This window comes from Falco naumanni, chromosome 12 (assembly GCF_017639655.2).
Source record: "Falco naumanni isolate bFalNau1 chromosome 12, bFalNau1.pat, whole genome shotgun sequence".
In the NCBI taxonomy this organism is placed as follows: Eukaryota; Metazoa; Chordata; class Aves; order Falconiformes; family Falconidae; genus Falco; species Falco naumanni.
This window is the reverse complement of record NC_054065.1, coordinates 4715335-4737082: the sequence shown is the minus strand read 5'-3', so window position 1 is coordinate 4737082 and position 21748 is coordinate 4715335. Positions and strand designations below refer to the sequence as shown.

Below are 21748 nucleotides of genomic sequence, written 5' to 3'. Positions count from 1 at the left end.
TTGTAGAGATCTGGGGAATTTAACGAGCTCATCAGCTGAAGTTTGTGATTAGCGGGAAGTTTAGCTATCTCAAATCCTAAACGTTTTTCCTGGTTGCTCACTGCAGCCTGCTTAGAGGCAAATCGCGTTCCACTAAAGTGAGGCACAGAATGCTTCCTAGAACAGGATTTGGATACAGAGTTTTCTTATTCTTAACTCTTGTGAGGCCCAGTTGTATGTGGTGGTGGTTCCTTCCCGAGATACATGAGCAGATACTACAGTAGTTGAATGCTGGCCTCTTGCTTGCTGGGAAATACGATATTCAGTGATGGCCAGCATTTTATTTGAAAAGTAAAAATGTGTGCGTGTAGAAATAACTTTCAGGACAGTCTGAGGCTGGAATAAATCAGATTAAAAGGTTAACGTCAGAGAACTGTTGGGTTGTTAAAATTGTTTGCCAAGTTTGGCTAAGCTTATAATTCCAATATCTTGTTTCGAACAATTGTGATGTTTACTTGATTTAGTATGTATATCTTATCCGCCTCAACGGGAGAGGTTGGGAATATGTTGGTATTATAGACTGAATGCTTATTTAAACAGTAGGCTCAAAACAAGACTAAACTCAATGGTATACTGATGACAACTGTTTGTTGGAAGAGATAACTTCACTTTCTTTTGATGGATTGATAAATAATAGTTTAAACTTGATCAAGATAGATATGATCAGATAGAAAAAAGCTGTAATGTTAAATTTGTTATTTCAAGAAATCTCTTGAATTCCAGTATGAATTTATTTTTAGAACCATTTTAAGGTAATTGGGTTTTAGGTGGATAGATATTCCCTTACAGATAAAGCAATATCTTAAATCGCTATAAATTGCTTTTTTTTTTTTTAATATATAACTAGGGTATGGATAATTTAATGGTTCTATGTAACTTAAGGTAGAAATCTGCTATTTAGGAAAAGGAAATTTGGCTTTTTAAGTCAGGTTTATTAGGAAAATTATGCACTACCATGGCTGCATAGTTCACTTCCAAAAATGTTGGTCAGGTAACACTAGCTTTGGCCTTCCATTTAGAGAAACAAGCACACTTCAAATAAACCTAACTATTCTGCGTGTGTGTTTGGATACGAAGGCATATTTGATGGTGCATTGTGTGTGCCACCTACCTTCTCGCTGTATGAGAACGAGTTGTAAGGGACGGACACTTTCTTTTATAACATCAAGTTGTGTTCTTTGTATTTTTAAAGTAATAAATAAAGGTAATGTACAAAAATCACATCAAGCCTTGGTTTTTAAAAACAGTGCAGCAAAAATGAAAAGTGGTAGTAAAGAATGAGGTCATGCCCAAAATGTGTGAGCCAGAGACTGCCAGCAGTTTCCTTTTCTGCCCGCTGAGCATTTAGGATCGCCTCTTCACTGAAACTACTGAAACAGTGTTTTGAAAAGGGTCCAGGAAATATAATCTAGTTTGGTTTAGAAATTTCCTGCTAAACTAAACATTTTTACATGAAACACATATTGCCCTTTGTCTTCATTTACCGTAATGTTTACAAAATAATTATTTGGTATCAATTGTATGACAGGTCACTTAGTGAACGCAACAAAGAGTGACAACTCTTACCGTATTGCTTTGGAAAGAACACGTGGGAAGCTCTGGTTTTCTTCAGAAGAAGTTACCTATTTATGGATGACAGAAGGATGGAACGTAACAATTCTGCAAACAGCCAGACATATTTTTATTATAAGCATATTTGTCCCACTGTAAACTGCTACAGTATTCTGCATCCCACAACAATGTGCAGAGCTGGAGCTTTTTTCTAGCAGTGACCTTTGTGTAGGCCCAGGATTATGTCTTGCTAGAGCTTGCTACAAGACTCCCAGGTCCTTAGGCCTGATCTGTAACAGGTACTCAGTGGGCTTGCTTCTGTGGCACTCATAAGGGCTGTCTGAGATCTTGTGGGACTGGAAACCTGTAGTTTGAAAAACTTACTTTTTGGGCAAAGGTTTGTATGGACACGTGTGTGCATGTGTATGTATATAGCACAAAGCTTCATTGCTGTGCTTAAGAATGAGAAGGAGCCACTGTTTTGTGGACAGAAGCAGCAATGTTGGTAACTGTAGTCTTGCAGCATCTTTATGGTCAGCATTTGATTTAAGTATGAAACCTAGTAAATTCCCCGATCTTGAAGTTATTTCCTGAGAAGAAGTAGTAGGTTCGAGTTATGATTTCATCCAGGAACTCAGTAAAACACAAATTCCTCTATGAAGTGCCCAGGCTTTAGAGCAGTTTTTGCATTGCAAGACAATCTGTTGTTCACTTAAACAGTCTCATTTCTCATTGAGTGCTCTAGGTACGTTAGCACCACTTATATTTTTCCAGGCAGGGGTTTAATAAGAGTAAAGGCTATAAAAAGTCTGGTCTGATTGCTGAATTAGTGTTCCACGATGTAAACATTTTTAGTAGCCTTAAATAGAAAGAGAAGGGAAAAAAAAAAAAAAAAAAGGAAGACACAGTTGTTTACTTTTTAAGATAAGGGCACATATTTACAAAAGACTTAAGAACAGATTCTCATGGTGTTAATTATAGGGGCTTATTTAAATGTACATGCTTTTTACAGGAAATATGCATGGGGGACATAATATGCTTTTCTGTTAATTTACAGTATTCTGTATCCCAAAATGAACCCTGATATCAACACACTGTATGTTCTTTGGTTTCTTTGCATGCCAGTTCTTGTCAGTCTAGGAGGGATTATATTGAATTTCATTTGTTCTTTAGTAATATTTACATTGCTGTGCTGTCCAGAGGCCCTGATCAGGACAGTTCTGTTTTGCTAGGCACTGTGCAGATAATCCAGATAGTCTTAACCCTAAAGTAAGCCAGGAAATACAGAAGTGTAACATGAAAGATGGATTTTTATGTCTCAAGTCTCTTACACCACAGTTCTGAAGGTTGCTGTGTCACACCTGAAGTCATAGTAATAGTTTGAGCTACCTGTAGAATCGTGCCATCACTGGGCACTTGGCTTCGCTTGAATGTGAAATACTTGATGCTCCATGGAAGTGTTGGGAGTGTGAGATTGTTGTGTGCCTGGGAGTGCTGCTGCTTAGCTTAAAGTGGAAATCTAGTTTTCAGACTGGTCCTGAGTCAGCTGTGCTTGTAGTCCTGGCTGTGGCATGCCCCAGAGAGCCTGGCTGGGCTTGGTTGCCTAAGCGACTTCCCTTTGGGACTGCAATGGGTATTGATGTGTGTTGACTTAAAACTCTGTAGATTATTTAGGTTTGTTTTGTTCTTGTTGTTTGGGTTGGTTTATGTAAAAGTAATTAAAAGAAATTTAAAATGGAGAAATAGATTTTACTATACAGTGGCAATCATGATTTTAGGTAGCTTTGGTAGGCCAAGTTTATTCCCAGCTCTTGGTTTCTGGGAACTAAGTTTGTTTTCTTCCGAGCATTCTGCTTCTCTTTCTTCAATGATTGCCTCTTTAGTCCATTTTTTTTTTTCCCTAGCAGCTCTGAAACCTGGTAAAATCAGTTCACATTAGTGAATAGACACTTCTAGGAATTATTCTATCACACAAACTTGTGGGCCATTTTTCTCGTTATGTTTTCTCATAAACCTTTAGCAAAACATAAAAAACCCCAACCCAATCCCAAAACAAAATCCATGCCGTTTACTCAAGCACAGGAGGTGGACGTAGACTAATACTGTCTTTTTCTGCCCATTATCACTGTCAGCTGGCCTACAGAACTGCTGCCAGTATGATCAGGTTCATAAAACACTTGAGATACTGGAGTGGTTTACTGTTTGCATAGCTTCAGGATAGCCCTGAATTTGGATGTTGAAGATGCTTGGCTTGGCTTTCTGGCATTTAGGAAGTACAAAGAGAGTAGATCTGGAGGTTGAGCGAGGCTCTGTTTACCTTGAGATAGGTAAGAAATTGAAGTATTCCAGAACATTGCAGCATTAAGTTTTGGTCTTTGGGAGCTGGAGAGGTTGAATATTTTATGCTGTGAATGTTCATGTATTGTTTTAGATACTGAGTATATGTTATAATAGGTTTATTACAAATATTGCATAACTAGCATCACTTGGTCTACAAGAGCTGCTGTCACTTTTTCAATGGTTGCCTGTAAGCTTCAGTATTGATTATTTCACTACCCCTAGAGTTTTGTGTGGATCTAGTGTTTCATTTGACTGATGGTTCCTCTTGTGCAAAAGTAAGCAGTTGTCTCTGTTGCATGACTTTTTTTAATTTATTTTATTTGCGTTTTTAAAAGATTCATATTTTCTTTCCATTTACTTGATATTTCCATGTTCAGAACCTCTGCAGAGACTCTGTAGAGTTATTGGGGTAACTGGCCAACTTTATTACACTAATCTAAATCTTTACTGTCTCCTGTTGAAGAAAAAAAGCTCAATTATTTATAACATTTCGATGCAGCCACTGTTTCAAGTTTACTTTTGGTTTTGACCCTTTTTAAGGGGATGAGCTGCCGGACTTAAAGGAAAATGAAAATAACTTTTCCTTTACAGCAGTATTGCCAAACTGCAGTTATCATGGACTGTGGTGAAGTGCTAACCTCCTTCTAAAAAAATGGAAGGGGGAACTTGTAACATTTCTAATTGTGAACTTTCTATAAAGTAAAAGGGCAGGTGATAGTATAATAAAGTTGTTTTTAACCTGTTGTTTGTAAAGTAGTTGAAGGAAAAATTCAGTGACTTTAATAGCTAAAAGGCTTCTATTTTTAGAACGATATTTCGGCTTTTGTTTTGTACAATGATTTTGGTTCATGCTATTTGATGTGATCAAAAATGATTTTGTCCTGAACCTTTTCCTGTTCAGGCTGCTGAGGACTGGTTCTTTCTCATTGCTCAAGCTGCTTGATCACTGATGCTGAAGATTAGTTACATAAATCCCATTCTGCTGAGTTTTGTTGTAAGTTATGGACCATTAACATGTATTTACTGAGATCTTTTCCTTTGTATACAGGGAGATATTCTGTTGGATAAGTACTTGTTACAATATCCTTAAAGTTTAAGAAAGCCATGGAGGCAAACATCCTTATGTTTCTTACCATATGTAAAGAATATTAAGAAAAGTTGTTCCTTTATTCGTAGAAGAGATTCTCAGATTTTATGCTGAAGCTGCTCTCGCCTTCCTAGTAAGGGGCCTGCGACTCCAGAGTTACGTTCCTGCTTAGTTATGTGAAAAACTTCAAGGAAAATCAAGAAAGAAAGAAAAATACCCCTTGCTCTATATGACTTTTTTTAAAAAAATATATTTGACTAGTGTAGAGCTTGAAGTCATCTAATTTCCTCTGCAGGAAAACTTGCTGTTAGATTTCCCTTCCCCTCCATACCTTTTGGTGCTGTATGGCTTTTGCTCTGTAAGGGTAGTTTTCAAGTTACGGAAGCCCCAAGTAATAGCAAAGACATGTCCAAGATGATGTGTTTTAGGCTACCCTGGATGTTACCAGTGTCAGTTCCTGGGAGAGACTAGCCGTTATAACTGTCCTTAGATGCTCAGGTGATGTGGAGCATACTGGGGCATTGTTGGTAAGAGGATGCTTGGGTAGAAATTTCATGCTGCAGTTGAAGGGGCAGTACCTTGGAGAGCAGATGCTGGCCCTGTTTTCCTCCACCTGCCTTGGAGGCGATAACTTGGCTTTTGGAGGACTAATGGTTTTGTCTTCCATGGAGGGACATGAATGGCTTCAGGGAATTGTGAGCCTCACCTTTTCTTTTAATTCGTAGAAATCCTTTTTCCTTATTTTTCTTCCATGTTAAACAGTAAAATATATTTCTTTATTGTTAATATCAACTTTTCACTTTGTGGCTTTTAGTTCCTTGCTACTTTGATTTCTCCATGTTACTGCATTTTGCTTCTGTCTTCCTGTGTTCAAGTAACATTGAGTCAGAAAAGCAGATCTTGCTTCCTGGAATCATGTTCTGTGGACAAGTGATGAGCCGTCTGCAATTTGGCATTTTAGAGATTGGAAAAGGAAAGCAGTGTTTACGTCCTCGTTCCTTTTATTTCTTGTATTTTCTTCTTTGAGTATTTAGTTTCATCTAAATACTTGATAATATTCTTACTCTTATCCCGTACCTCATCTTTCTTGCAACTCTTCTGTTAGCTTTCAAAGTTGTTTTTCTGTGCTCGTGATTTTTTCCATTTCTCAGTTTCCGTTCTGCTTACCCAAATGCTTTCTTTCTTTCCCTCTGTTCTCCACCCTGCTTAATTCTTCAGAGTTGCTGTATGTACAGCTCTGTGTCTTCACATTGCTGTTTCCTTTAACAGGCTTCCATAATAGATTTTTTTTGTTCCAGTATTCTCTTGATGACTTTCAGGTCTGATTCAGAAAAGATGAGAAATATACCGCAGTCAGAAGTTGCCTGTGGATGATAGCAGTGCTACATTGGTGTCTTGGTGTTTTCAACAAGTCCTGTTAAGTCTCCCACTGTACAGAAGAGAGTTTCTTAGTGAGAGGAAGGTTTTCTGTATAGAATGGCTTTTATGATGTACTACTTAAAAAAAAAAACCCAAAATAAATTCCTTTTTAAAATGTAGCTCTTCTGTTAGTTTTACCAGCTCAGGTAGCTAATAAGTAAGGATTTTTTTGCAGATGAAGCTATGCCTTTAAAGTTATCATGATGCTGGGACAATGTGAAAAATCATCTTACCATCTTTTGGAGCAAGTGGTTGTCGTGATTACTTGGTGCTGCTTACACTATTGTATGCTGCAGTTAAACGTAGTTGTGGCCATTTAATTTCTGTTGTTTAAGCATATGATGGGGAAATTTTTTTCCATTTTGTGTAGCAAATCAGCAATTTCTAGAATCTAATATGTGAAGAGGTGAGAAGCCATTCTCACTTTCTTCCTTTTCTTTTATGGCAATTGGTTTGCAGTCTGGATGCTAAACATGGACATACAACAGTGAGGATCTCTGTGGTTTCCTTAACACTTGGTAAAAATACCCAGCTCGTTTGTAGTTTTACACAATTTTACTTTTGGAATTTTCCAGATCAAACATGTATGGTGATAGGTGAACTTCATGAGGAAGTCTCGTGGAAATGCATTACAGCTATGTGCATATGCATAGAATTCCTCTGGGAGATTTAGTGCTGGAACAACTGGTTGAATAAGTTGAAACTTGTCAGAAGAAGTCCTTCTGGAAAAGGCGCCTTTGGGTGTTGACCTTTATTTAACTAATTTGTAGAAGGTACTGTAAATAAGACTTCAAAAAGAAGTGACAATGGACGCGCAATATCTGGATCGGCATCCATGCAATTCATCAGTTCCCATCTGGGAAGCGAATGGCAAAACTTATTTTGCCTCTTTTTCACGCTAGACTGCGGAAGTCTCCAGTTCATTGCACCATTTTATTAACTGACTGCCACTTGAGAGTTTTTAATCTATGTAACTGTATACAGAAAGAGGGAAAACTTTAGGATGAAAACTAAAGCAAAGCAAGGCACTGTGGTCTTAAATATGCTAGCCGGAAGGCTATATGTACTGCTCTTAAGTACTGCATAGATTCCTTAATAGCTGAGAATGTGCTACTTCCATATCTGCTGTGCTAATGAGCAGGCAAGGATAATTTCTTGTAGTTGCTTTTTGGCAGGTTCATGAAGATTAACTGAAGCACTGGAGCTTTCTGCAAGCCTTGAAAAGATAGGGTGGTCCCTGTCCATCTGTGTTCACCCTGCCCCTTGTCCCCCCACCCCCCCTTCTTCCAGCTATAGAAGTGCCTAATTTTTAATTTCTTATTTTGTGCAAAACTAGTGCCCTGAAAACATGACTTATTTCTCTACACTTAGAAGAGTAGAAGTCCTGCTTTTTATGCTGCAAGGGGATTTTTCTTGAGAAGGTCATCTGTTGGCTTCTTACATGGTCTTCTGTAAGAAATCATGGGTACAAAAGTGTACAAATTGCATGATATTAGTGTGTGTGCTTTAAGGGGTGTTGTGCAACACTCATTGTCTTTATCTCTGTTGTGTTTCTCAAGTCATTTTGAGAGGATTTGATAATTTTTAATGAGAGCTTAATTTCATTTTCAGGAAGTGGTCAGTTGCCTGTTTATTCATTTGTGATATGTAACTATTAAATTATTCATAAGTTACAATACAACTCCCTTTGTTTTCACCAGTTGTGAAATTAGTTTTTAAAGTATGTGTGAATTGGAAACGTAGTATTTTTCAGAGTTGTTTTCTGCCAGTAGTCTCTGCTTTTTGCAAATCTCATCATCAGTTTTCATTGTAAACTCTCTGAACAAAACAGAGAGTGCTTTTACTTCTGTACTACTACTGCTCACAGAAGCTACAAACGGTGCTGGCAATGGACAGTGGCATGTTTGCAATGGAGGACAACTCCAGCAAAGCTGTAGAAGGGCCAGAATATAAAAGTCTACTGGGGAATTTGGGAAATGGTTTTTCTGTGAGAGATTTGCGTACTACAGCTTATGTCACTCTTTTCAGTCACCTGGTGTTTCAGACAGGAGGTGTATTGTGGAATTACACTCTAGGCTCACAGTCATCAGTTGATACAGGAGTCTGAACTTTTGTTTCTTACTTCTTGGTACTAGTATAGGATAGCGCTGGGGAGCATGAGCTCAAAAACTTGACAAAAGTACGTTCTTTTGTTTGGTTTAAGGATGGTCAATGCAGTAAATTCTTCGCTGCATTGGCCAATGTCTGACTTCTTTGACTTCTTTCACAGTTAAGGATAACTATTGGTAGTTTGCTTATGCTTGAACTAAGTGGTTTGTTTGGGTTTTTCTCTGAGCTATTTTTTTTCCGTAATCTTTGAAATTAAAATTTTACCACAAAGTATTTCAGGTTGTAAGTCTTAATGCTTTATCTGCTGATGTAATATTTAAAGTAGATACAGTGTGATCAATTTGATCAGATTTGAGATCAGTTTTCAGCACTGTCTTGGTAACTCATGAAGTCTTAACATCAGTGCCAGTTTGAATCTTTCCAAAATAAGTTGGATTTGTACATTTTGTTTAGCCATAGTTACAGCTATTCACTTGTGTGTGACTTGCAAAATATTTGTTTATATCAAAACGACATGTGTAAATATGTTTTCTGATGTGTGTGTGTGCTTATCGTGAAACTTTAATGCAGTCTTGGAGATGCTTCTATAAACCGTAGACATTGCTTTCAACCATGCCTTATTTCTATCAGCTGGCTAGCTGTGAGGAAAAAAAAATTATGCTTTGGCCAATAAGTTACTGAATACACCGTATTTTTCAGTGAATTATTAAATACAGATTGTTTCATATGTTTGAAAGTAGAGAGAGAGTGCAACTTTGCTGCTTGCCTATCCTTTCTCAATATTTTATTCTCCTTTTTGAATGAGGGTTGCTTGCATCTGTGTTGATGAAAACAAATAATGTCTTGGAGTTCAGATGCTCAGCAAGCTCTTCTTGGGCTTTTAACAAACTGACTGGAGCTCCATTTAGTATAATGACCCATTGCCCATTCATCTATCTTACCTCCTTGTTTAAGCACGCTCAAATATACTTTGTAAGAAATAAATTAATCATATTTCCTCTCTTGGATTTTGTCCCTAAAACCTGGAGCCGTCATTAGGTGCTTTTGTTGTAAATCTGCTGGTAATCTGTTGCTTCTTACAGGCTGTGGTGGCTTAGTCGTGGACCTTTTCTTTGTGGTTGTGGGGGTAAAGCTGTTGTTTTCTGTAACTGATTCATAATGTGCCAAGTAGTACAGCTGAACTAATTTGCAAGGTTCTCTCTTGAAAGTAGAATGCTTCCTGGAGTACGTATTTAAATTTTTGCATTCCTTGCTACTTTTAATTAAGACTAATAGAACACCTCTTTAGCTTTTGGATCCTTGTTCATGCAATTAAATCTTTGTTCTACTTACAAAACCGTTCGATAAACTTTAAGTTCTATGTTTTCACCTTAAAGTAATAGTTTAAAATAAAGTTCAGAGCTAGAGTATTTAAAGAAAAATCCTTCAAAATCAGTGTCATTCAAGCAGTGATAGATTATTTTTGAAGGTAATACATTATTACAAGGAAAGAATGCAAGTAGTCTTTATTTTAAACTGAAGGTAAGCAATCCTTTGTCAGAGCAATAGTTGTGGCATTGACAGTGTCAGCCCTAGCTTTTAAATTTACCTTGGGGTAATTAGAGGCGTGCTAGGAAATTCTGGTTTTATGCAGTGCTTGTCCAATCCTGAATTGATTCCTTAAGAAACTTGTAGTGGCTGTTGTCAAAATATTATGATGGGCAGCCTGACTCTCTGCATCTAGTGTAAGTTTTGGTGGTGTCAAGCAGACTTGATTGTATGGAAATACTGCTTAAATTGAGCCTTTTTTTTTTTTTTAATTAAAAGAGGAAAAATAACTTTATATAAAAGTTGAAAACAAAGTCTTCCCAGAATTGTGATGTCTTATCTTGGAGTCAAAGATGATTTACAGTACTGAGTTAAAATAGGACTCTGAAATAAGACTACTACTATTTTATTTATTTTAACTCCAGCGAATGGCACAAATGCTTTGAAAGTGCATTATAGGTGGTTTTACTTAGTAATATGTAACTTGCCTTTCCCTGGAGAGGGAGGACTGCAATATTTTTGCTGCTGAAAATGCCAAGTTAGCAGAAGGCATAGATCTTTTCATAGATGCCTTCTGTTAGTCATGAGTAACTTTGGAACTGAGCTGATAAACCCTGCTGGACCCAGGCTCACCTGTGGTGGAGCAGCAGCCTGGCGGTACTTTTGCTCAGGCTTCCATGGCAATGCAATGGCCTGGACATCATACCGATCTTGAGCAGGCTTTGTGCAGTGCGAAGGTCAGCAAGCCCTTTCAGAAGCTGGGAGGTTGAAAAGGACAATACTGAGATTTCTGCTGGGTCTTCTTGGGCCAGCAATGCCAGAGCAATATGCGGTTTGGCCTGTTTTATTCCATTCACAAGCTGATCTTACACCATTTCCTACACGTGTTTGATCAAAAAAGGCATACCTGTGTTACACAGTATTTAACCGATTGAAGCTCATTCTGCTCCTGAAATGTTTCTTGGGTAGTCTTATGCTTCTCTGTATCCATGCTGCTGTGCTGGATGTGATGCTGCTGCTTGTTCTGCTGTCGGCATAACCCAAGCTGAATTGTGTATTTTACATTCCCACCTAGTCCAGATCAAATTTCTGCCACTAGATAGTATGCATGGATTCAGTATTTGTAAACATTGAAACTTCTGGCTAACTGGGAGCAGTGAAAGTTTACATGGCATAATAACTTAAGCTTTGCTTTGTCTGAAAGTTGCAGTCTTGCTTCTGGACCTGAACTGGTAAATGAAATAGCACAGTTGTATTTTGTGTTTGTGACGGTATGTCTAAGAGTTTATTTAGATTATAATTCAGCTGGGTAGTTCTGGGTAGAACCAACTCCAGCGTTCTGGGTAAATTATGAACTGATAATTGAGATTTGGCCACATTTAAAATAATTTCATGTGGAACTGTTCTCCTTGGAAGCAGTTGCTGTGGCATGTTCTCTTTGGGAAGGTGAAAGTCATCAAACGCTTTTAATAAGGACAGTTGTTGGCTGAGGTAGATGTCTATGGCCATTCTAAAGGGGGCATTTTAACCCAAAGCAATCATGACCTAGCATGCTGAAAATTTTGGGATGGCATCACTTTTGAAAGATGATGGTTCTTAAATTTCATACAGCATTTCAGAGTCAGCTTCTGCTGTTTTGCTCTGGACTGCATTAGCATATTATAGTAAAAGGAAAATAGGTGTTTACTGGAGAGGGTGATGGAGATAGGATGGAAGGGGAAATGTAGAGATTCAAAGAGCAAGAACTTGGGGGTGTTTGCAGGGAAATGGGGAGATATATAAAGGTGGAAATTACCTAAGATCAGCTGATGTGCCCTGTTCTGGTGAAGTTGTATCTTAAAAGTGCTGTATAGCTGACGAACATACCAAGGCTTGTGCTACTCCTAGTTGTGTAACTATGCTATGCATTGGAATACTGATACAAAACTCTTCAGGCTCTTTAGATATCACGGCGGCTATAAGAAATTATGCAGGTGCTGAATAACCAGCAGATGACTGATTTTGGGGATAGCTGCGGAACCAGTTATAACTGCTTTTTCCTTACTCTTCTGAGTACTTTCTGTGTTTCCATTTGAAAGTATACAGTATTGTTTAGACTTGCAAACCTTTGTCAGATTTGTTGAAACTGCTTTTAAGTGTCTGACAGAAGCCAGTAATGTGATCACGGTTCATTTTTCTAAGGAAATGAGAGTTTAAAAGGGTTGCTAATACCTGTCTTTAAGCTATTCTGTTGTTTGTCTCTGTAATATTTGCTTTTTAATCTGTATGCTTGTAGTCAAAAGCTTGCAGGAAAGCAGTAAATTTACCAAGTTGGAATATTTATAATACAAGAAATTTGGATTTTGATTTAGACTTCAAATTAATTCAGGTGTGTTGTGGGATAGAAGCAGGTATAGTTACCCATAATGCTGTACTGCTGTACTGTAGTGGTACGATGAGGGCATCGGCAACTTGGTATCATAAAGGGTAGCATAAAACCACTCAGAAGCACCTTAACCATACGATTATAGAACGTTATTACAACAGTATTTTGGGGTACAGATCTGATTTTTTGCTATGTTAACCTGGCATTTGAACCCAGTTTCTATTACTGAAGATTTAACTTTTTCATTTGATAATACATTCTACAGTAGTGTTTCAACACTCTTTGATTATGTGTATCTAGTCAGTGTTTTGGGGTGCTTTTGTTTTATGGAGGCTGAGGAGTGGAAAGAAGGCGCTTTTTTTCTTCACTGGTAAGTTGTAGGGGAGCTTGGACACTTGAACTCTGGCTGTTGAACTTCAAGTTGATGCTGTCCTGTTAGATACTTGTCAGAGATGGCTTTGTAAATGTATGGAAGAACTCTGGTGAATCAATCTAAGGCAATCATGAATTCTGTATAATAAAAAAGGAGCAATTCTGATAGATGAAAGTAGAAAGGGAATGGGAGATGCTAAACTCTGGCTATCATCTTACTTCCTATTGATCAGAAACAAAAAAAACTTCATAAAAAAATAGTGTGAACAATGGTACTTACACAGATTATGTATATATTTCTTCTCAGATTAGTATTACTGTCCCTAATACTATTTCGTTTAGTGTTTGGCTCTTGTTACCTCTATTTAGTCTGTATCAGGGAACAATTTCTGAGAATAATGTCCATTTTGAAAGTGATCTAGTGTTTCCCATGAGAAGCTGATACCAGATGAGGCTTGGGGGAGGAGGGGGAGGGAGCAGAATCTCCATGCAACTCTACCTTGTTACAGTTTTGAATATGTAGAAATTATATATTAAAGAGTTTTCTAGTACTTACTTTTTACTATATTATGTTTCTGAAAGCAGAGAAAGTATACTTCTAGAAATTATTATTTTTACTTGCCATTTGATTTTGTGCTTAGTGTGATAAGTGACCTTTGGGTACAAGATATTCCTCACAAGTCTAGCATGATAGTTGTCCTTGAGGTCTAATTACAGTCTGTTCCTCTAGCTCCGAAGTTCTTGCTAAAAATGCACTTATGACTGAGCTTTGTTTGTTCACAGTTGAAATTATATTGCCTCCTTTTGCAGTTGATTTATATTTTTTTCATCTTCTGTAATTTTCTTGGTTTAGTAGCCTTATTAGTAGGTGGTTGTGTTTGTTTTTTTTTTCCCGTAGCTTGGGAGATAGTGTTGTTTCTGGTACTATAATACATTTTTAGCATATCACCGTTTTGTGGAAGATTAGGTAAATCACCCAAGTTTTCATTTAAAGCTAGCCAGGTAAAATGGGAGACTGGTGAAAAAGCAAAGAAATAGTCTTTTATCTGAAATGTTTTAAATGTTTACTTTGACCATAGTGTGTTTTGGCTTCTTGTCAGCTACTTCAATATACAATTACATTCTAAGTCTGTCTTATTTTTCTGCTTTTTGAAGAACATCTGCAAACTTAAATACTAGAAGATACTAAAAAAATCAAGCAATTAATTGTTACTTTCATTTTGTTAAGCAGCTTGGCTCTTTCATATATGGGGTTACTGTGACAAAAAGATCCGTAAACTGTCCTGTAAAGATCCAGTGAAATGAGATTGCAAGTATGCAGAAAGGCCCTATTTCCTACATTGCATTTGTTGATTATTATGCTGGTTTTGGTTGGGATAGAGTTAATCTTCTACCTGTTTAGCTGGAATTTACCTATATACTAGTCTTTCTTCTTTCTGCTGGCTAGTTCTGTCATGGATGGATCTGTTTAAGGCCTTCAACATCCTCTTTTTTTTTCTCCTACTCTAATAGTAACCGTATCTTCAGTTTCTTCGCCTGTAGGGGAGCAGCACTAGTCTGAAGTTACTCCAGATGGGACAGGGCAATTTTACTTCTGTAGTCACTACAAAGGTGTTTACTTCTCTCAGCCTCATGCTCCTCATGCTTTCCTTTGCAGCCCCCCCTCTGCTTACATGCCTGCTACTCCGAGTATTCAATGGCTTACAAAGCCAACAAAAACATGGATAGTTTTTGGTTAGATTGTTAAATTGGATTTGCTTAGCTCCCACTCTGGCACTCTGGGTTCCTGCAAGGAGCACTAATGGTCGTCGCAATGCATTGGCTACAGATGCCGTTAGAAGTGTGGTCTTGAACTGAGTTATATTGATTTTGAAATTGGATCTAGCACAGGGCAAAGGTGTTTGTGTGTGTGTAAAGTAAGAGGGAAAAGGAAAGACTGGAGGGCAAGAAGGTCTAAGAGGCTTAAACTGAGAAGAAAAATTTACTTGAGCAAACTTAAGGAGAAGACAGCTGAGCCCAGAGAGCTCAGGAGTCTATTAGGAGAGACGTTTCTGACATTGCTGGCTTGTGAGTGCCTGGTGAAAGAACCAGCCACTGGAGACAGGAGGCAAAGGAGCTGAGCCTAGGATTGAGTGCCACTGTTGAGAGAGATACTAGTAGATCATGGAATGACTGGCTATAAAGCTCTGGAGCACATACTATCAATTCTTATTGATAAGAGCACATGAGCACACAAATTGTTGAAGAAGGTTCATATTTGAAAGCACACTTCGATCAGTAGTTCCCAGTGAAGCTTATAAAAAAGTATTTCATAAAAATAGGGTTAGAAGAAGGGGCTGTTCTCAATTGCTAATTTCACAACAGTATTCAGGAATACTGTGCTGTTTCTGTTTTCAAGTTAGTTGCATCTAAACCTTACCTCTACTCAAGCAAAAAGTATGTAGATTTTGTTGATGACTTCAGTTTCCAATATGAAAATATATTTGCAAAATATATTTTTTATTTTGCATGCTGTCAATGATAATTTCTAATCAAAATAAAGTGGTTGCACAGGCCATTTTTTGCTGCTAATATGTTTATGTTTTTGTTTCCTTTAGTATCAGACATTGAAGGTGCTGATGGGTTGCAGCTCAGAAAGGAACATGCCCTCAAGATATTTGCTTACATCAATTCCTGGACACAAAGGTAATTTTGAATTGAGATTGAGTGTCGATGATGCTGATCTCAACTGTAGCTTCCCCTTAAAAACTACAATAGAGTGAATTAAAATAGGCAGGTTATTAATATATAGTTAAGTGATACTTGGAGAGTAAAGGACACTTTACTACTTATACAATAAAACTAAACATGTTACCCAGTGCGCTTCGAGCAAAGCATATTTTGAATCTGATTGGCATTGGGGATGCAGTAATAATTGTGTAGCAAGTAGCTATATTGCAACAACAAATAATGTGTATTGCTGCTTTAACATGACATTTTCTGACTACCTTCTGTGGAGGCAGGGTAGGGTAAGAAGAATTTAAGAAAAGATCGCTCTGAATGGGACCATCATATTAAATTTTTCTGTGTCCTAATACTCTGAGTCAAGGTGATGAATGATGACAGCCCATAGCCACTAAACTGACAAAGAAAATCCTTTGCACATGGTTGTCTTATATTAAAAGCAATAATGTAGTTGATTTATTATTTAAATTACTGTTGTTGTCATGATATCTGCTATTTTGCTTACCTCACAGCTACTTACTTTTTTCTAGTGCAAAGAATTGTATGGATATTAGTTTTTAGAAAGAATCCGCTGTAAGAAGGTTTGGAATTTGGTGTTCGGTAGTGGTTACAAGACCAAACTGAATTGTAGGAAGTACTGGGAAAAGCATAGAGAATAAATTGGAAACATTATTCTGGTATTTAGGAGACTCCAGAAGTAAAAAAAGGAATGTCACATTTTGGATACCTGCAGAAGCAGAATCCTCTTCTTCCTCATTCTGCCCGAAGAAGGCACTCAAAGGAAATAAATTATCTTCTGCAATATGCCGTTAGACCCAGAGAAGGAGTTCTAAATCAAAATAAACAGCAGCAACAGAAGCCAAAATTCAGTCATTTCTTGACAAGTCCTAGATCCAGTTGTCTGAGAACAATTACAACCCAGTTGTTTTCCAGGTCATCAGCTGTTTCGAGTTTAGTGTTCTGTTCAACAGCTATACCTGGCAAATCCAACCTGAAGGAAGAATAAGGATTGGATAACGTTTAACTCTTTATTTTCTCTGGTTTCTTTTTACCATCCATATGTATGGTTGCATACTATAGAAGAGTATGGAAAACAGTCCTTAACCTATTCAAAGCAGTCTAGCAAAGAGACCACAGGAAGGAGTTTTACTTTGCATTTAGTGTCATGTCCTGTTTCTACTTATGGGCTTGGAGAGTTCTGCCTGTTGTTTTGTGCTTGAGGCTTTCCTTAAGGATGACTTCTGATTTTGTTACCTGTAGTCTAAATCTCTGCTTTCCTTCAGAAGATTGGTGGACAACTCGGCCTGAAGAATACCTTTTTCTTCCATCTGCATGTAGTGTTTCCATTTCAGTTTTCTACTGGCAATTGTTACATTCAAAGTCCTCATACTTGTAGCACAGACTTTTTTTTTTTGTGGATCGTTAATTTTTGGTGGAGCTCTTCTTCCTGTGAACACATTCAGATACATGAAGACTTAAAGGTTTTGCACATACCTCTTATTTGGAAGGAAAAACATGCCTTTGCCCAGTGGAGAAACATCCAATATAGATTGGCATTCGAATAGAGATCTGTGAGAAGTATTCCCCAGACTTCGTTTTCATTATTATTGAAATTGAAAATAATTTGTTACAGGCAAGTGGGGTATTAATTTGTAGGCATGAGTGATGGACCTATTTTACATAGTTTTACCCCAAGGATAAATGCTTGAGGATATACTTGGTTTTGCCTGCAATTAGTTGTTGTCATTTGCTAATATGAAAATACATTTACAACTAAATCACAAGAATCTCTTTTTCAGTCCACTTACACAATATTAAAAGGATTTTACTTCCTGCATAGATGGAACAGAAGGTTTTAGATGCTTCCATTGCTGTATCTGTGCTGGAATTAGGCAATGCTGATTGTTATCTTTCTGTCTAACCCACTGAAAAAAGATACCTGTATTCAGAATGTATATGCTTTAAGAGCTGTAGCTCAAGGGCATGTTTGTATTCCATCAAGAGAGGCAGCACCCTCTACCTGTCATAGTTCTGAATTCTCTGTCTCTTACAAATTATAGTTTATTAAGGCCAGTTTCTAGATTAAATGCTATGCTTTGCAAAAGTATTTTTTAAGCATTTCTTGTCAATGAATTCTTGCCCTATCTTTTGCCTGCTGATTTCTTTCAGAAATGGTATGTGTAATTTTTTGTATTATTTTAGTATCTGAGACCTCTAGTCGTGGACTGGAGTCCGTTGTTCTCCATCTAACAGGAGAAAGGTCTCTGCTGCAAGACAGCTACCAGTTTACATAGCAGTTACATTGTTTAGTAGAGTTTTGAGTGAGAAAGAGCTGAGTCCGCCTCAAAACACTCTGTTAGGAGCATGTAGCCTTTAATGTTAAGTCTTCATCAAAGCACCCTTGCTTGTGTCTCTATGTTCTGCAGGATTTAGATACTTCTAGGGGATCCTTCCAGCTTTTGTTCAGAATGAGGAGTTTGCTTGTGTGCGAGAAGCAAATGTTCCTAGACAGTGGGTTCTAGGGTATCTGACTTGGGGGGATTATGCACCCAGAATCTCTTTGACATACATAGTTATCCTTGCCAGCAACTAGAGCTATATTACAGTTTTCTAACTATGATTTGATTGATTTTTCTTATTATATTGATAAAGGGACGGTATATAGTTTTCCCCTTGTTCTTTTCAGTCTACAGTATGTTGGTAGATATTCAGAGGAATAATCTCTGAGCCTACAAAGTGAAGAAAGTAATGAAGATACTTGATACCACTTTTCTCCATACAGATAAAGGGTACTGATGTGCATGGGGTTTCTATCTAAATGCTGGTAAAAGAAGGTCAGCTTAAATACCAGTTGAAAATAAAATTATTTTGCAGCCCTGTTGATTTAAAAATAATTAGTTCTTACACAGCTGACAAACATGTCAGGTGGTTTATTGCAGTAAATATTGACAGAAAAAAACAGACGAGGAAATGAATTCAGGAACATACTGAAGCACATTGCTGCTTTAGTAGTATGGTGACCTTGCCCCTAAGATTTCTTTTGTATATTTTACTCACAGTGGCAGCTGCTAAACAATAACAGGGGCTTCATGGGTTTGGAAAGCATTTGGAAGTAATGGGATGTTCACAGAGTTTAAGGAAGGCCTTATGACTCTCACTTGCTGCTGGGTAGTCTGTTTCATTTGTATTTCCTTACTTGTAACAGGTTTGTCAAATATTTTGTTTAGAATGTTTTAAAGCGAAGAGGTTTTTTGGGCAGTTATCTGTTCTGATTTTAGCTACTTCAGGAATTTTTATTTTTATTTTTTTCTGTTTTCTTACAGACAATGTCTGTGCTGTTTCAAGGAGTATAAACATTTGGAGATCTTTAACCAAGTAGTATGTGCGCTTATTAACTTAGTGATTGCCCAAGTTCAAGCTCTGCGGGACCAGCTCTGTAAGCATTGCACTATTAATATAGATTCGACATGGCAAGATCAGAGTAATCATGCTGATGAGCCCCTGAACGTAGAAAGAGAATCTCATGAAGAGGAAAATGGAGAACGACAAAAATCTATAGAGAAAAAATTAGATTCTGCAAGAACTTGTATCCTGACAGAGGAGGAGCCTGCAAAGAACACTGATGCTTTTAGCTTATGGAGCACTGATGAGAAGGAAAAGTTGTTGCTGTGTGTGGCAAAAATCTTTCAGATTCAGTTTCCTCTGTACACTGCTTATAAGCATAACACTCATCCCACAATAGAGGTATACCTTATCTTTATATTTATTTATCTTGTGAAAGGTTATTTGTTCTCATTAATGAGTAGGCTGTGTTTGTTTGGTGCTAGTTGCTTTCACACAGGGTGGGCAAATTCAGCTCTCCTGTTGAACTTCAGTAGAACTTTTCAGAGAAACTTTTTAAATGACACGTACTCTTAAACTTTCTTTAAAATATGCTTAATCGTTATAGGTAATATATTGATAAGTGTTGGATGGAACTGTACACTGAATTATTGTACTGTTTAAATAACAGGAAGGCAAAAAGGGGACTATAGCGAAGCCTTTCTTCCAGAAGGTAACCCATTAGTAGTTTCCTAATTTCTTTTCATTACAATCTGTGGCTCTAGAAGCAAAGTTTCATAAACTAAAATTTGTGCGAGACCAAACTTGTTAGAACAACTGTTTAATTGACTGGAATAACAACTGAGCTCTACACAAGTAGCTTTGTTTTAACGGTGCTGATTCTTCTCTGTGACATTTGTTGTGGCTACCATTCACATTTTCCATACTTTTTTCTAAAGAAAACATAAATCAAAAATTTTCAAAAGTCCTGCAATGTTTAATTCAGTTTCTGAAATAAATATGAAGATGTTAGCATTTCCTGGTTGGAACAATGCAGCTCTTGGAAAGGTTGGATTGTGATCTAACTTGTGGTGGTCTAATAACAAATAAACAGTTCTTATACAATATTTGTATGCAAAGAAGGTCTATATTTAGCTATACAAAAAAAGCTTCTATCCAACGACCTTTGAGAAAGTCAAAGCAGAGAATTAAATTGCAGTTAACCCAGTGTTTTTATCTTTAGAGAGTTTTGGGAGTTCTGTTGGAGCTCTGAGTGGTTAAGTTTATAAAGCAAACTTAAGTCCAAAATGAGAAGATACCAATTTATATATATAATTTTGGTTATATATGCTAGGGTCATCACAAGATAAAATCAATCCTTGTTGAATGAATCCTGCCATATCTGACAATAAATCTGGTTAAAATCCGCAACATAGTGGGTTTTTTGGGTGGGCTGGATTTTGGTTTCTTGTCTTGTTCCAAAACATATGGGCATAAGTTAAGAGGTTGTTTTACAACTCTGTGTGTATAGAGAAATGAGGCAAATTTAGCATTTTTGGATTTCGTGTTCCCCATCATTCATTTTGGCCTGCCTTTTAAACTTTCACCATACATAAATAAATCTGTAGTTCAGCCTCTGCAAGTAGGAGCTGTAGAGGGTAGATCTATCTTGTCAGTTAAAAAAAAATAAATCAATGACTACTTAAGTGATTTATCTTTTGTACTCCTGTGGGACGCCTACTGAAACTAGCTTCTTAGGAATATGCAATGAACAATTCTGTAACAGCTTGTCTATGTGTAAGCACACTTGCTTCTTTTAAATGACAATTTTATGTATTCTTTTTTTCTTCTCTTTCAATTTCACTTCCAAATGATAAAAAGAAAATCTCAAAGTGCTTGGTGGGATTTCTTTTTCACTTGATGTGCAGCTATAAAGTGATTTGGACGCAGATATGATGGAGGTTGCTGTACTGTGACTGGCTATCACTCTAGACGTACTGATATATATCACGCTGGCATGTATCATTTGAATTATTGAATACTTTAGTTGACTCTCCTAAAAACATAACTTAAAGGGAATCTGAGATGGTGAAACACTTTTCCTGAGGTGCAGACAAGCGAGGGCAGAGTTTTTTACTTTTCTGCTAGACTCTTTCTGTTTCTAGGTATGGATTACAGAGGTACGCCAGCCTGCCATATTTGTTGTGCGCTTATTTCCTTTTTCGGGGGGAGATTTTTGCTTGCATTTGAAAAGTCCCAGCATCAATCATTTTTTTACCAACTGAGATTTTCTGTAATTAGGAAGCACTAGGGTTCTGCTGTTCTACAGTAGTAATATTAGGTATTTTCATGTCAAAACTTTCTTCTACCATGAGTTAACTCATTTACTGAGGTTTAGAATTTAGTTTTGGATTTCAGTCTAGAATACATCTTAGTTGAATTAAGACAAGTTATTAGTCCCAGTAATGGGAGCACTTTGTTTTAAATGAGTCTTGGACTCAGTCCTCAAGGGATCATAAAATGAAAATCCCCATTTTGAGTGTATCATCTGTATGTCTGAGCTAAACAGATTCCTGAACAGACCAAATATGCCAAGAATTTGTTGCAAGAAGCTGGTGTAACTTTCCCTCTCCCTCTAAGCATTTCTTTTGCCCTGGAAAAAAGGGAAATTTTCTGATGCAAAACAGACTCACAGTTTCCACACACTAACTCCAGAAATTACTTGTTCCAGATTCTTGAGATGAATTTATACAATTTCATTGAGTCTCACATCCAGTAAGGTTTCACTTTGCCTAGAAATGACCAATGTAGGGCTTTCACATGGTATTATTACCTTCTGGTAACGATGAGCAGTCATTATTAGTGTTAACCTTTGCTCTGTATACACTTCCAAG

General features: G+C 37.2%; 1 protein-coding gene across 10 annotated transcripts in view; it reads left to right on the top strand.

Moving 5' to 3' along the window:
• USP34 (ubiquitin specific peptidase 34) overlaps positions 1-21748 on the top strand; it is a 134369-nt gene that overhangs the window by 1235 nt on the left and 111386 nt on the right. For 6 of the 10 annotated variants that reach the window (XM_040611615.1, XM_040611616.1, XM_040611624.1 and 3 more), the window contains exons 2-4: positions 15407-15494; positions 18857-19277; positions 19546-19587. In XM_040611615.1, coding sequence (XP_040467549.1) covers positions 15407-15494; positions 18857-19277; positions 19546-19587 — 551 coding nt within the window. The remainder of the gene's footprint in view (positions 1-15406; positions 15495-18856; positions 19278-19545; positions 19588-21748) is intronic. The other 4 variants (XM_040611623.1, XM_040611619.1, XM_040611622.1 and 1 more) reach the window with 1 other exon arrangement.